Consider the following 15190-nt stretch of genomic DNA (forward strand, 5'->3'; position numbering starts at 1 on the left):
ATAAGTAGATGCAGGCAATGAAAAAGATGCATGATGGGAATTTTTAAGCACTTATGAGTTAAATGATGCCCATTTCCTCATTGCGACTGCAGTTGCAATCACATTAATGTTTGTTTGTTTGTGCTGTAATTGTCTTGAAACGATAAGCAATAGGTTCATTTTGCAGTCTTGAAACGTTCATTGATTTTACAGTTTTGCCTCTTGTTGCTCGCAAAAATGTTTCTCTGCGTTTTACATGAGGGCTGTTGTTATTACAGATTCCAGTCTGATGTAGGGCTGGGTGATATATAAAAAAATAATAATTATATCTCAATATGTTTGAATTTTCTTTTAAATAATAAAAAAACATGATTTTCTTTTGCCCCCATTTAAAAAACAACAAAAACAATTTAGACAGAATAAGCTATTGTTACAAAGTAAATAGAAAATGTTTAGTGCAAATTTGAGCAGTTAAAAAAATCTGTGATCACATCCTGCTTTTTATTAAATGAACACATGTAAATGAAACTGAAGTAGAGCAAAACAAGTACAGAGAGTGCATTCTGCGATGATCTCCCCGGTGTGTTCATTTGGAAAGTAACTGGCATGCAGACAAGCGGATTTCAGCTCCCAGCCATCAATAAAATGAATGGTAAGACTGATGTAGGGTTCGCAGGTTAGGCTCGTCCATAGATCGGAAGTAATCGCGAAGTGCGCTATCTGAAATAGCTTCTGTGACAGCTGTTCGCCAACTTTAAAATACAATTTCGGGAGCGCATCCTGGGCAAAGTATTTACGGCAAGGCAAATTGTATCTGGGGTCGATTGCCTTTAGCAGCCGTTTGAAGCCAGGTTTTTCCACGGTACTGACAGTATCATATATTTGGCTATGTGAAACGTGATCACCTAGTTAATTTCTTCCCAATTTTTACTATCTCTTGCTAATGGCACACCGCAAGGGAATGAATCGACCAGCTTTACAGGCCTACCAGATTTTTCGGCAGATGAAGAGGCCAAGGCTAGTGATGATGCCTCACGGAGTTTCATGCATTGCTTGTAGCTACTGCACAGGATTGAGGTGATGAAAGAGATTAATGGTGCTACCACCCTTTGTAGCTATTATCTACTTGCAGACCCTCCCCCACCTCACATCTCTTGCGGGGTAATATGTGACAAGACGAAAAAGGGGACGTAATATTGGAAGTTCGGCGCGTTCTTTGAATAAGTATGCTTGAATTTGAAATATTCGGTATTCATGATATTTTCAAATTTTATCACGTTGTCAAAATTATTGCGATATTATCGCTTATATTCGATATAACGCCCAGTTCCTTTTATACCAAAGGTGAAATGAATAAGCCTGAGGCTGAAGGAAATGCAAATTCACACCTGTACAGTTGAGGGCACCGCTGTGATGTTATTTTGGATTGTATAATAAATAATACATGAATAATAATCATTTTTGCTTATTGGTTATGGTTGAATTGGATCATTGAATGTCAGCAACAAAGACATTGGTTAACAAAGTGAGATTAAATACATAAAGAATATTTGTGTTATTTAACGTTTCTCTCAACATGGGGACAAAAGAGCTGTCAGACAACAAAGTAACTTGCGTTACTTAAAAAAGTAACTAAAATATTTTACTAGTTACTTGAAAAAAGTAATCTGATTACTTGCAATGTGTTATGCCCAACACTGCATATAGTGTATGTATTTTAAGATTAATCAACAGCATTTACCACGGAAAATAATTTCAGCTCCTCTGGTAAAACCTGTGTATTATTTCAGCTGTAAAGTGTTCTGGACTATTTTATAATCATTTAGGCGTCATGTTTTCATTGCAACTTTACACAGAAAAGGTTATTTTAAAGTGATTTACCATGTGACCAGTGAAGGCACCATGTACAGAGGCTCTCACCAATCAGGCCACAAGTTACTTCCCAAAATTCCCACCATAACCATCACATGATTATTGGGGTTGTATGTGCCATTATTGCTAGTAATAACAAACCCATCATGCGACATTGGCAGATTTGTAATTTTCATTACCCATAATATTGCTGAACCACCGTTAAGATGTGAGCCATCCAGCTAACATAATTGAGTCAGATTTCAGAGCAAGAGAGGCAGTATTTGTACTCTAGCTGAAAGTCTGTGGAAATATTATTCAGTATGCTGAGGAAAAAAAGAAAAAGAAAGAGAGAAACCGAGAGCTGTAATATATTAGATTATGATTTGTTCTTCTCATAGTAGAAAAGCTGTTTGGTTTTCCACCATCCAATGAGATTATCCGTATCAAATAACCACTAGAGGTTGTACGCTCGACTCACACACAAACACACAACTCTCTCTCTCTCTCTCTCTCTCTCTCTCTCTCTCTCTCTCTCTCTCTCTCTCTATCTCTATCTCTCTATTACCCCAACATTCTTTTGTGTCCCATCTCCATAACAACAGCCTGAGTGGCTGAGAGCGAGATAGGGCAGAGAGAGTGAGTTTGTAATATCCACCGCATGGATAGGCGGAGCTGCAGACAGCATGTGTGAGTGTGTGTGAGTGTGTGAGAGACGGAGATGCTCAGATGGTAGTGTGCCGGGGTGGAATCAGGGCGGTGTGATGACTTGATGCACATCAGAGTAGATGAAGACGCAGGAGATCAGCTAACGCCACACATGGTGAGAAACCCACGCCTTTTACTTGCATTTGGCTGGGGACAGGTGTGAGAGAGTGAGTGTGTGTGTGTGTGTGTGTATGCACGTGTGAGAGTGTGTGTTTGGCCGACCTCGATCTTCTAAGGGTTTTATGTAACAGGCTGCAAGACCAGAGATGGTAAGATAGACCTACATACTGTCATACTGTTGCGCTCAGCAGCACATGCTGGACTTCTGAAATCAGGAGAAAAAAAAGTCTCTGCGTTCTTTCTTTTCTTTTACTCTAAGACTAAAAATTATGTTTCAGTTGCATTTAATATTTGTATGATTTTTTTTTGATTAAATAGCATTTTGACTTCTGGAGTAGCATTTACATTACACTATGAACAAGAAACATATACTAGTATATTTTGTATGTTTTAATTAACATAGGCCTACTGTTTATTAAAACTACATCAAAGTCTAATCAATTTTATGATTTTTTAAAGAATACAGTACATTGCTTGCTAGGAATATTCTAACTGCATTCATGTTTTTTGTTTTTACTACTAACCGTTATTTGACTTTTATAATTAATTGGCACCTTTTAATTAAGAGGCCAGTAAGTTAATTTATATTTATTTGTGACCAAAGTTGTTTACTCTGTTATTAGTCCATCTATTTCCATTAGTTTGACCCTTTCAGACCGGTTCTGTGGAACAGATGTGAACATGTATTATTTTTTGAATCGGCAGTTATTATTGTATTGTGTGTAATCAGCCAATCACAGAGACGTGGAGGCACTGCTTCCTCTCACATGACGTTTTGTTTGTATTTTTTTGTTTGCACACATTCATGTCGTGTACGGTCCTCCATGGAACTCAAAAGGTGACATTTAGAAAAATGTTGAAATAATTATTTTGTGTTCCACATAGGAAAGTCATACAGGCTTTCATTTTTAGGTGAGGTATCCATTTTTGTCCATACAAAAATGTGTGTAATTTGAGAGGTAAAGTTAATTCAATAGTCCATTAAACAGTCTTTTGGTCTTTTGCCTAAGACTTTTGCCTTTTTTTGTTGATAAAATAAGGGACGAGTCGAAATTATTTTTTTAAATGATATGTCTGTTTTAATTATTAGTTTGATACAGCCACAAATATATGATTGAGTGTAGGAAACTCTTAGTTAGAAAATCTCTCTAATGGTTCTTTTTAGCCAATCCCTTTCTTTAAATACACAATTTATACACTCATGATGTTTTCATTCTTACATAATAATGGGTTTTGTGATAAGTCATGAAAATATACTATAGGGATATTATAGGGAGATTTTTGGGTGAAAGAAACCAGCAATTTGATTTTCTCTTTGATTTATCTCTTTTGAAGACTCTTGTGGAAATGTTGTTGAGTGCATTTTGAAATTTGATGTTATATGATATTAAACAATGGATTCAGAGTCAGAACGTTGCATCAACAGATTTTATAATGTATTTATTAAGACTTTTGTCTGTATGTCTCCAAAAAGCTCAAATTAAGTATTTTCTGTAGAGGACTGTGGAGCTTTATTCCATCTCGTTTTCTTCCGCTTGGGAAAACTCGCCTGTTTTTGCTTTTATCCTTCTTTTGCATTATTCAACTTGTCTCACATCTCTCTCTCCCCCTCTTTTTCTCTCATTCCCTCAGGCTAACTTGAAGAAGTTTATGGAATATGTTCAGCAAAGGAATGTTGAGAAAGTGTCAAAGTTTCTGGAGAAAGGGCTTGACCCAAACTTCCACGACCCAGAGACCGGAGGTAAGTGACACCACCTTTACTCAAAAGTCCAGTTTAATTAACATCATCCAATTACTCATCGTGTGTGTGCGTTTGTGTGTTCTTTTATATGTGGTTTATGAGGACACAAATGTGTATAATAACAGGGGTATTACAATATACATTACAACACTTCCTGTATCCTCGTAAACCAAATGGCTTGAAAAACATACAAAACTGTGTGTTGTTGTTTTTTTTAAAGGTGAACATGCCAAAAGTTTTCTATGATGTGTAGGTTTAGGCGTAGGGTTAGTGTAAGGGGATAAAATATGCAGTTTGTACAGTCTAAAAAGCATTACATCTATGGAGAGCCCCAGTAAACCGTGTGTGTGTGTCTGAGCGGGCATGTTGACTTTTCTCAGTACTATTAAATTGGTGCCATGACCCGATCTCTTAGTGTTTATCTCTTGGCTCTGGGTCAGCCAACAGCTGAATTTAAACTGGATAGTGGGTATCCATTTCAACTGTATTTCAGTAATTCTTCAATTAGATGATCTTTTTGGTCCCCTTGAAAGCTATTAGTAATATTCTTAAAAAATATGAAAAAGTTTGTTTCAATTAATTTAATATTTATGTGTACGTTTTATTTTTTAAATATTTGTTCAATTACTGTCCCCAATATAGCTTTCAGTACTACCATGGTAGGCATAAAAACACTTTGTTCTTGGTTTTTGTTACAAAAAGAAGTAAAAGGAAATAGTAATAAAAATTTGATTCATTATTAATATTGCTGTTGTTGTAATGTATTTTATATTTTTATTTGATAAAGTTTATTAGCGTTTTTGCACAAATTTAATTAATGAATGATTCATTTTACTGCTAGCTTACTTGTATTAACCTTATTAAAACATGTCATTGACATCACACCTCATATAAAAAATGCAATCTTGAAGGTTGATAAAGACCAAAATCAGATCTTATTCCAGACATGTGATCAATGTTTTAAGTTCAAGTTGTTAGAAATGCCCCTAATTGAAAAATTACTGAATTACTACATGTATTCAGTAATAATTTTCTGTCAATAATTTGGCAAATTTAAAGCATTAAATGTCAGCTGGTGATTGTCATGGTCTCATTGAAAACCTAAACCATTGAGAAGTTAGATTCTAATTTCAGTTTTCAATTAGAGGGAAAGAAATGTAAGAAAGAAAGAAAGATTGTTCTACTTGAATGACTATGGTGCAATCAAGTTTGACCTCTCCCTGTGCATGCTGGGAAGATACGATCACCTTCTATGCAAATTCACTCATACTTATTCAGATTTATTCATGCGTTTGTTTGGAACTGATTTGGACTGACCTCTGGCCACGTTGATGGACATAAATGGAAGAGTTTGTGTTTGTATACAAACATGTATTGTTATAGATAGAGGAGCCGTGACCTCCAGGTTGTGCAGCATTTCAAACTCGGTGTAAAGCTGTCTGCAGACAGAAGCTGAACAATTAGACCACAGTTCATCTATCCTTGAATTTTGAAAGAAAGGAAAAGACCGGAAGAGAAAGATGGTTGGCCCAAACCTGTCATTTTCTTTTGTGGAACAAAAAAAAGGGTCATTAAGCTCCAAAAAGTACCGTTTAATAATAATAATAATATATATATATATATATATTCATAGGAGGCAAGTTACAAAAAAGCATTTTTTGTTGAACCACTCCTTTAAAAGGGAGCACACATGCACTGAAAAAGTCAACAGTTGCTCCTGTGTCGGCAGAATGTCCGTTGACGATGGCGTCGCAGCTGGAAGGCTGTGCAGAGCTCATAAAGGTTCTGAAGAATGGAGGAGCTCACCTGGATTTCAGGACCAGAGACGGCATAACTGCCCTTCACAAAGCAGTCCGCACCAAGAACCACACGGCACTTATTGTGAGTAACACACACACTCGTCCTGCCGACAGTGGGAGGGAACACTGGGTTCTCATACATACTTGAAAGAGAGATCAGAGGTGTATGTGTCTGTCCAGACATGAGTCATAGAGTGGCACAAAGATGAAAAGCTTTCATTGACACCAGGCCGTATAAAAGCTGGTTGTGTTATATGATGATCAGAGCAGATCTTTTGCTGGAGTACACAACTGATGTGTCATCTGAAGTTCAACTGAAATTGGCATATCAATTTTGTTTTTATACGTCAATGAGATATTGATCACAACACTAAGGATAGAGAGGTAACCAGGGATAGTTGTCACAACAGGAAGTTATTGGAAGCTCAAACATTACACAAACACAAACCTTACACAAACTGTAAGGTTTCAATCACATCAGCAGTTTTTAATGTTGTATGCATAAACCTATTTCATAACCCCATTTTTACTGTCACAATTTATAAATTCAGACAGTTACAATTACATAATTACAATATTTGTTGGCCTAAACAATGGTTTATTTAGCTTGTTACATTCTTAATTGTTGCTGTTTCTGGAATCGTTTAGTGCTTTATAATTGTTTTACAGTTCAATTTAATAAATAATATATATACACATATTAGTTTTTGTTGTTGACAACATATACATTGTCAGAAATTGACTTAAATGCACTTACCCTGAGATAAATTCACTGAAGTAAAACTTGTGACAACTAGCCCCGTTATCACATATCCCGACTGTTTAAATCAGTTTGTCAATCATTATTCTTTTCCTCTAGATTTATGTCAGACATGTAGATGCTGTTAAGCTTGACGCTAAACCTCACCCTTCTCCACATTGTTGCTCATTCAATTTACTGTTTGAATGTAATCTTAATTCCGTTAATGAAAACTATTATGAAAAATGTTCGTTGACAACCTTTCTTTCCATTACTAAGACAAGATGATGACGGGACGACATCAACGTCATTAAACATTAAGAGACTATATCAACATGCAATATCATTGACGAAACAAGACGAGACCAAAATGTACTTTAAAAAATAAAAACTTTACCAAAACCAATCTTTATATTTGTCGAGAAAAAAAGAGGAGACAAAATATGTCAAAAGTTTACATTGCCCAATCAGAGTTTCCCGGTGTTTTACTTAATCTTCGTAATCTGGCAACCATGCTTTCTCTACGAGTGGAAAAAGTGCTGACAAACATGTAAGCTGGATTTTAACAAGCTGTGTTGCGATATTCTGCTGAAACGAAAAGGTAATAGAGCCAGTCTGTGTTCCTTCACGAGCCGTTTGCTGCTACTAAATCTGTGACCGAACCTTCTGACCTAGTGAACTGGTCAACCCAATAAACACAATTTGGAATTACTATAGGAATTTCACTGCTTTTGAGAAAGAATGTTAATTTATATGATAAATATAACAAATCAGGAAACTAGATGAGGTCAAATAAACCTTGATTTATGCTTACGTGAAAGTGCAGGAAATCTGATGAAATGTAAAACCTATTTGCAACTATTTGAATGATTCTTAGAAGACTGGTCACAGCTTATAAATCGGCTTGGCTTTTAAGTCATCAGTTATGAGGGACTGTGGTTTCACACTGCCCGTGTTAGCAGAGTGGAGGCAGAGCAGAAGCAGTCTGTATGGTGAGCGGGAGCAGCATCGTTTTGCTTTCACACTGGCAGCGCGCAGCTGAACCGCGGCTTGTGGTTGTGGTCAGTCCCAGACAGCATAGTGTTGGCCCAGATCCGGCCCACATCCGGGCTGTGTGGATTCCAGATGTGGGCCGGATCTGGGCCGATACTATGTTGTTGTCTGGGGTACTTTGACAGTTTTGTATATTTTTTTTGAATAAATAAACATTGAAAGGCAATTGATACCTGAATTATATTTATTATTATATATTATCTGCATATTTATTACATATTAGCACTCATCTCCATGAAAAGAGTTCTGCAAAAGAGAAAAACTGTACGAAACCATTTAGATTGTTGAAATATCTGATACACATCTAATTTACAAACATTACCCATCATGAACATCTTAAAGATAATTCATAAATATCTGTAATAACAAACAGCTAAGTTCTTAATAAAGACGTATTGTAAATGAGAAAATTCTCGAAAAAAGTCAAAAATTCAACAAAATCATGCATATCATAGATGTCTATACTGTATGTGTGCTATATTAATCTGTCTATTCCATTTACCTTTCTATATTGAGTTGAGTTGTTCGCTCATGGGCCAGGGAAAGGTTGTCAAAAAACTTTTAAATGACGAAAATAATATGCGCTGCTTACGCTCTGCTAACGCGTGCAGAGTGAAACCGGCGTCAGCCTCAGAGAGCCCGCAGTCCGTTCACTGAACGCCTAATGCATACTACATCACAGAACTGGTAAGAGCTAGTAGTAAATGTGCAAGGATAAGCGGCAAAGTGCACCACACTTGGCTGATATTCGAAAGTCTTACTCGACTGGCAAGGTTGTAGGTTGAAACCCCACAAGGGGTGATCCATGAACTTTTGCCTTCAGGGCCTTGAGCAAGGCACTTAAAGATATGCTGTATGTGAATTTTATTTTTTATTTTTTTATATGGAATAGAATGCAGAAAATGGCCCTAATACTTGACAGATATCACTGGAATTTTCTCAGAGACAGCCTGAGGTGCTGTAAAAAGTAAAAAAGGAGTTTGACTGTGGAGGGCTGCGGCTAGACAGTGACAAAACTTTGAAGTAGTTTCTGTCTGTCAATTTTGTGTGATCATGTTCGCCAACGTTAGGTTTGCTGACTTGTCTTTTAAGGGCATGATTTTTGAGAAATAAGGCAGGGAAATGAATTAGCTAAAGTCAGTCATAAATGAGAGAAATGAGCATCATTTGTGTGCGCAGACGCTGTTGGACTTGGGAGCCTCTCCAGATTACAAGGACAGTCGTGGCCTGACTCCTCTGTATCACAGCTCTATGGTGGGGGGCGACCCGTACTGCTGCGAGCTCCTGCTGCATGATCACGCTCAGGTGGGCTGCATGGATGAGAACGGCTGGCAGGAGATTCACCAGGTAACACACTTCTTGTACCGTTTATAATTCAAAACTCCTTTCAAAGTTAATGTCTAAGCTGCAAAAATGTGTCATTCAGAAATCGTCATGGGATTGACATCACAACCACATTCACCATCCACATTTACATACACTAGTGTTCAAATGTTTGGGGACAGTAAGATTTATTTATTTTTTTGGAAAGAAATGAAAACTTTTATTCAACAAGGATGCATTCAATCGATCGAAAGAGACATTAAAGATTATTTTAATGTACTGTGACAAAATATTTCTGTTTCAAATAAATGCTGCTCTTTTGAACTTTGTTCATCCTGAAAAAAAATGTATCATGGTTTACACAAAAATATTAAGCATAAATATTAAACTGGTTTTAACTTTCTTGAAGACCAAATCAGTGTAACACTAGGGAGCTAGGAAGGCAGACAGAAAATTAGGATATTAAAATAGAAATTTTAATAATATTTCACAATATTATCCTATTTACTGAATTTTTTTATCAAATAAATGCAGTTTTGGTGAGCATAAGAGACTTCTTTCAGGAAAAAAAAGAAGCCCAAACTTTTGAACAATCGTGTAAATGCATTTTCAGTGATCAGCTATTGCTTGTGTTGATGAATAAGAGAGGCTACGTTCACACACTGTAAATTTTTTAGACTGACAGCCACATTTTACAGGTGTGAGTCTCAAAATGTTCTGTCCAAAAAGCAACTTAGAGTAGCGTCTCGAATACTGTCTGTATGACCATGCAATGGGAGTCAAGCCCCCATAGTGACAGTGACAAAAGTAATATTAAAGATGGCTATGTCCATAAAGCTAAAAAGTCCAATCTACCCGCGAGTTCATCTGTCAAATAAATTAACCGACAACAGCGTTTATATTTGGGTCGAGAGCAGACAGTAACTGGATCTAAAACCCTCATATCTCTGTCACGGTAAGTGGCCGAAACCACACATGAAAACATATGGTAGACACACATTTGTGCTGCACATGATGTGATGGACAGTGATTTCACTCCCGTAAAAAAAACTGTGTGTGAACGTAACTGTATTAAGGACTCAAATACACAACTGACAACCGTGAATGTGGCCAGAGTGAACTATTTACATACAGAAGTCTTAAAAGCATTCTGGGTCTTCTCAGAGTCAGAGAAAAGATGGAACATGAAAAACCAAATAACGTCTGTTTTTGGAGCAAATAATGTTGACGGACATTTTCAAATGGACTTCAAGAGGAAAAAAATACTACAATAAATAGAGCACACACACAGGTAACAATTGACTTACAATCACCTCACCCTGTGAATTACTGCAGGATTATACAGTATGAGATTGTGTTCCAGAGGCTTTTTCTCCATCTCTATCCATGTTCTGGATGCTGGCCAGGCACTCACACTCACTTCTAAACTGTTTCTCTCAGTTAGCAGCCCCGGGTGCATGACATTTGCATTCATGACATCTGACCTTTTCCGAAGCTTGAAAAGGGTGAGAGAGAGAATATCAGCGAGGGCCGTATCGTATTGTTTTAACCTCCACACAGGATCTAAAATTAATACTTGCCAAGTGCCAAACGTGAATGAAAATTGTCTTTAGCAAGTAAATAAGACTGATTTGCTCACCAGTTAGTTAGTGACTTTATTAGAACTGTACCACTTTACTTATATATATATATATATATATATATATATATATTAGTTTTAGTGATAATAGTAATAATAGTAATATCTCCAGTAATGGCGTGTATATTATTATTATTATTATTATTAATGATATTAGTATAAATAAAGTTATACAGCCCTAATATATACATTATTATTATTAGTAGTAGTAGTATATCAACATTAGTAGGCCCTTATTAATTAATTTAGCAATAAAGCTATACAGTATTAATTAATAAATATATAATAATAATAATCGTTGTTGTTATATTAACATTAATACCAATATTAATATAAATTTTAATGAAGTTAGTACAAAAAAGCAATACAGTCCTAATACATGTATAATTAAGTGTTGTTATTATTATTAATATTATTATTATAGTTGATTAGACTTTAAAATAATCCTTAAATTAGTCAATTATCAAATAATCACTAGTTGCAGCCCTGTTTGACATTCAAAATTGAACTGCCAGTTCAATGAGTGTCTGCTTCCTGCCTTGTCCCATGTCATTCATGTCCCATGTCTTCCATTTCTCTTGCTCTTCTTTTCCTTTTCTAAATTATTTTACAACAAACATGTTGTTTTGCTGCTTTGCAAGCAATGATATTTCTTTCAGGATATGCAAATCTAAAATTTATTTTTGCCCAGTTTAGAGAGGAAAGATGAGAGCTTACGGCCTCTTTTCTGTTTATGAAAAACAATCATTTTGCAGCCGCAGCTGAGAGCATCATGTCTGGAAACAGATGGATGGGTGAATGGATGGATGGAGGCATAGATGCCCTGAGGGTGGACGGAGCTGCTGGGTCAGATAGGAGTGTGTGTGTGTGTGTGTGTGTGTGTGTGTGTGTGTGTGTGTGTGTGTGTGTGTGTGTGTGTGTGTGTGTGTGTGTGTGTGTGTGTGTGTGTGTGTGTGTGTGTGTGTGTGTGTGTGTGTGTGTGTGTGTGTGTGTGTGTGTGTGTTTATATATGTATAAATACACACTCAGCTGTACCGTTGCTGCCGCTGTAAGTTTACAGTGTTTAACCCGAGGCTCATTCCCCAAATTATATCAGGCCTAAAAATGTGGCGGACATGCTGTTAAACTATGTTAGCTACACTTCACAAACACACATTGCCCTCAGGAGTCTTGCCCTAAGTGTGCAGAAAGAGAGCAATAGTCAACAGGCCTGATTTGTGTGGGTGTGGGGAGGTGGGCACTTTTCTTATCGTAAAATTTATTTTTCCACCACTCTCCCTTCTTTCTAATGTTCTCATCCATCTGTCTGACCTGCAATTGTCATTTTCAAAGAGATCCTATGGCAACCAATGCAAATGCCAAGTGTGTGTGTGTCTCGATGAAGCTGCTCTTCACACACCACTATAGTTTATATTTTAGTCATCCTTGTGTGTGTGTGTGTGTGTGTGTGTGTGTGTGTGTGTGTGTGTGTGTGTGTGTGTGTGTGTGTGTGTGTGTGTGTGTGTGTGTGTGTGTGTGTGTGTGTGTGTGTGTGTGTGTGTGTGTGTGTGTGTGTGTGTGTGTGTGAGTGTGTGTGTGTGTCTCTTTAAATGGACGTGTATATTGCACGTCACTAAATGAATGGCTGAATGTGAATCCAAATGCATTCATTCCTGTCTCTTTCTGTCTGCCATTGTGTGTTGTCAATTATACTGTAGCAACATATAAGATACATAGAGGCCTCACTGGACTGTTTTGGACCGTTGCTGCGATACGTCAACGAGTCTGCAATATTGATCCGGGCAAGACCGCTCTATAAACAAATGCAAGTAAACGGGGAGCTGCAGCTTTTTTGGACAAAAAGCAAAATAATATTTACACTTCTCAACCGATTTCAACTGTTTATGATCTGCGTGGAGAATGAAAAATGTTCTGTCTCCAATTACTCAGAATTTCGCTAGTTGGAAAATTATTCATTGTCATAAGGAATTGTATAGCATAGATTTGGTTTATTTTTCTTGGTTAATTGTGGAAATGTCTCAAATGCAATATAATTTAATGGTCATGAAATGTGCACATCGTTTTTAATTGTGGAAATGGCATTTTCTGTCTTCAATGCCGTCATTTTAGCTTTTTCTCTTGAATCTCGTCATAGGATGTCTCAGGACAATTTCAAATGAACTTGAAGATAATTTGCAGCTATAAACCGTATTTATCTGAAGCATTTATCTTTACCTTTTCATTTTTATAATTTATTTCTATATGTTTTGCCTCTTAACCATATGTTTGCCCACAAATGTTTGTTTTAAAGTTTATACCACAACAATAAATGTCTTTATAGAAATTTGATAGTAAAAAAGATATATAAAACTAATAAATAATATATATAAAAACAAAAATAATAATGTAATATAAAATTTTCTCTTCATTTCAAATGGACAGCATTATATTTAATTGTGTCTGGCAACTTGAAAATGGGTTTTATTGGGGTCTAAAATAGTGAAACATTTAATCATCTATAATAATTTCACAGATTTACTGTCAGTACACTATAGTTATAAAAATGAAATAAATGCATTTATTTCCATTCAAATGAATGAAAACCGATAGAAAAGGATTGGGCTTAAAATATTTCTTATCCAGCGGCTCCCTCTAGTAGGCAACATTAATATCACAGCGTGGACCCCTGTTTATAAGATCATTCTTAATGGATCCAGTAAACATTTAAGTTACAGCGGTAAAACATTTATAGTACAAGGTGGTTTAAACAGCTAATTATTTAATTCAGAGAGTTTGAAATTTTATTTTTAAATATTAAAAAATGACAGAGGTCCGGACCTCGGTGACCTCATAACTGGTTACGGCCATGAGTACAACTACAATACAGTATAAATTGTATGCAATTTAAGTGTAATATGAGGTCAGATGTAATAGTTCAATATACAGTATGTGGCAATTTTATTCAATAGCATATTGTTATTATTAATAATAGCCTAAAATACAATTGAGCAATAAAAAAAATAAAAACTGTGCTAAATTTGTCTCTTTCATGTGCGATGGGATGTTTTTTCATCCACTTGGTTTCTGTCTGCATTGATGCACTGTCCAGCAACATCTTACCAGGGTTACCGCAGGGCATTATAAATTCTTAAACGATTGAAATTTTATATCTCGTGATTATAAGGCCATTAGTGCACGCTATGACAGTAGACGGCACTTTTGGAACAGCAGAAATGCAGTTACTCCCGTAACCCCCATAAACAAAGCAGGCTGTGCTACTTTCTGTTTCTGAACAGCCAGTCATTCATTTGACATGTCATTTGATCAGTCACATTACATCCAGATATGTCTGTTAGATTTGAACTTTTACTAAGCACTTTTACATGTTACATTATGTCATTATGTATATTTTTAGTATGGGGTACGGTTTTAGTTGAGTAACTGTTTACATATTACACATAGCCTAATACAAATACATGATACAATGTATTTTGAGAATGAGTTTGTTCTTTATGTTAGTACGGTATTCATTTTCATTTCTACAGGACTTAAAAATGTCAGCAACCTTGATTTCTTGCTTAGCAGCGATGGATTAGCCATATGGATATCTGGACACCATGTCCAGAAGGTCACCATACAGTGCCGTATAAATGTTTTCAAGCCGCTGGAGACGGCCGAAGACCTAGCTCCAGTTGCGTGGCCAAAGATGAGCAAACACAGCAGTGAATGTTAATTGGCCCCTGTGCTGGTACTCGCTGGATCTCACAGCTGGGGGCCCCTGGGAGTCTCTTGCATGTCCAGTCACTAATCCTGCCCTGCTATATCTCTCTTTTCCGCTCTTTCTCAGGCAGACCGCTTTTAAGCAGTTTTTCTACATCCCACACTCCATTAGTATGCAGAGAGGACACGTTTTGAATTATGGTGGAAAGAAAAGTGACATTGATAACACCAAACAAAGGCAAACAGTTCTGCTCTTTCTCATTTCATAAACCGAGAACATCAGGATGTGAGAGTGTGTGTGCGCGTGAAAAAGAGAGGCAGCAGCTATTCGTTTTACATGATTTTAGTTCTGTGCAGGCTGTAAATTGACAAGAAACGGAAACAAAACTACAGTTTTTTTATTTATATGTTTTGCCAGGCTTGCCGTCATGGACATGTGCAGCATCTTGAACACCTGCTGTTCTATGGAGCAGACATGAGCGCTCAGAACGCTTCTGGAAACACTGCCCTGCACGTGTGTGCTCTCTATAACCAGGTAA

At 36.6% G+C, this 15190-nt stretch overlaps 1 protein-coding gene across 23 annotated transcripts in view; it reads left to right on the plus strand.

Annotated features, from left to right (window-relative positions):
* shank3a (SH3 and multiple ankyrin repeat domains 3a) overlaps positions 1-15190 on the plus strand; it is a 290014-nt gene that overhangs the window by 113407 nt on the left and 161417 nt on the right. For all 23 annotated transcript variants that reach the window (XR_013186070.1, XR_013186071.1, XR_013186073.1 and 20 more), the window contains 4 exons: positions 4291-4399; positions 6129-6280; positions 9170-9337; positions 15070-15186. Coding sequence is in view for 19 of the 23 variants with exons in the window: in XM_077193711.1 (XP_077049826.1) it covers positions 4291-4399; positions 6129-6280; positions 9170-9337; positions 15070-15186 (546 nt within the window). In the remaining 4 variants the exon portion in view is untranslated. The remainder of the gene's footprint in view (positions 1-4290; positions 4400-6128; positions 6281-9169; positions 9338-15069; positions 15187-15190) is intronic.

This window comes from Siphateles boraxobius, unplaced genomic scaffold (assembly GCF_051911475.1).
Source record: "Siphateles boraxobius isolate OS27281-9 unplaced genomic scaffold, OSU_SipBor_1 31, whole genome shotgun sequence".
Lineage (NCBI taxonomy): Eukaryota > Metazoa > Chordata > Actinopteri > Cypriniformes > Leuciscidae > Siphateles > Siphateles boraxobius.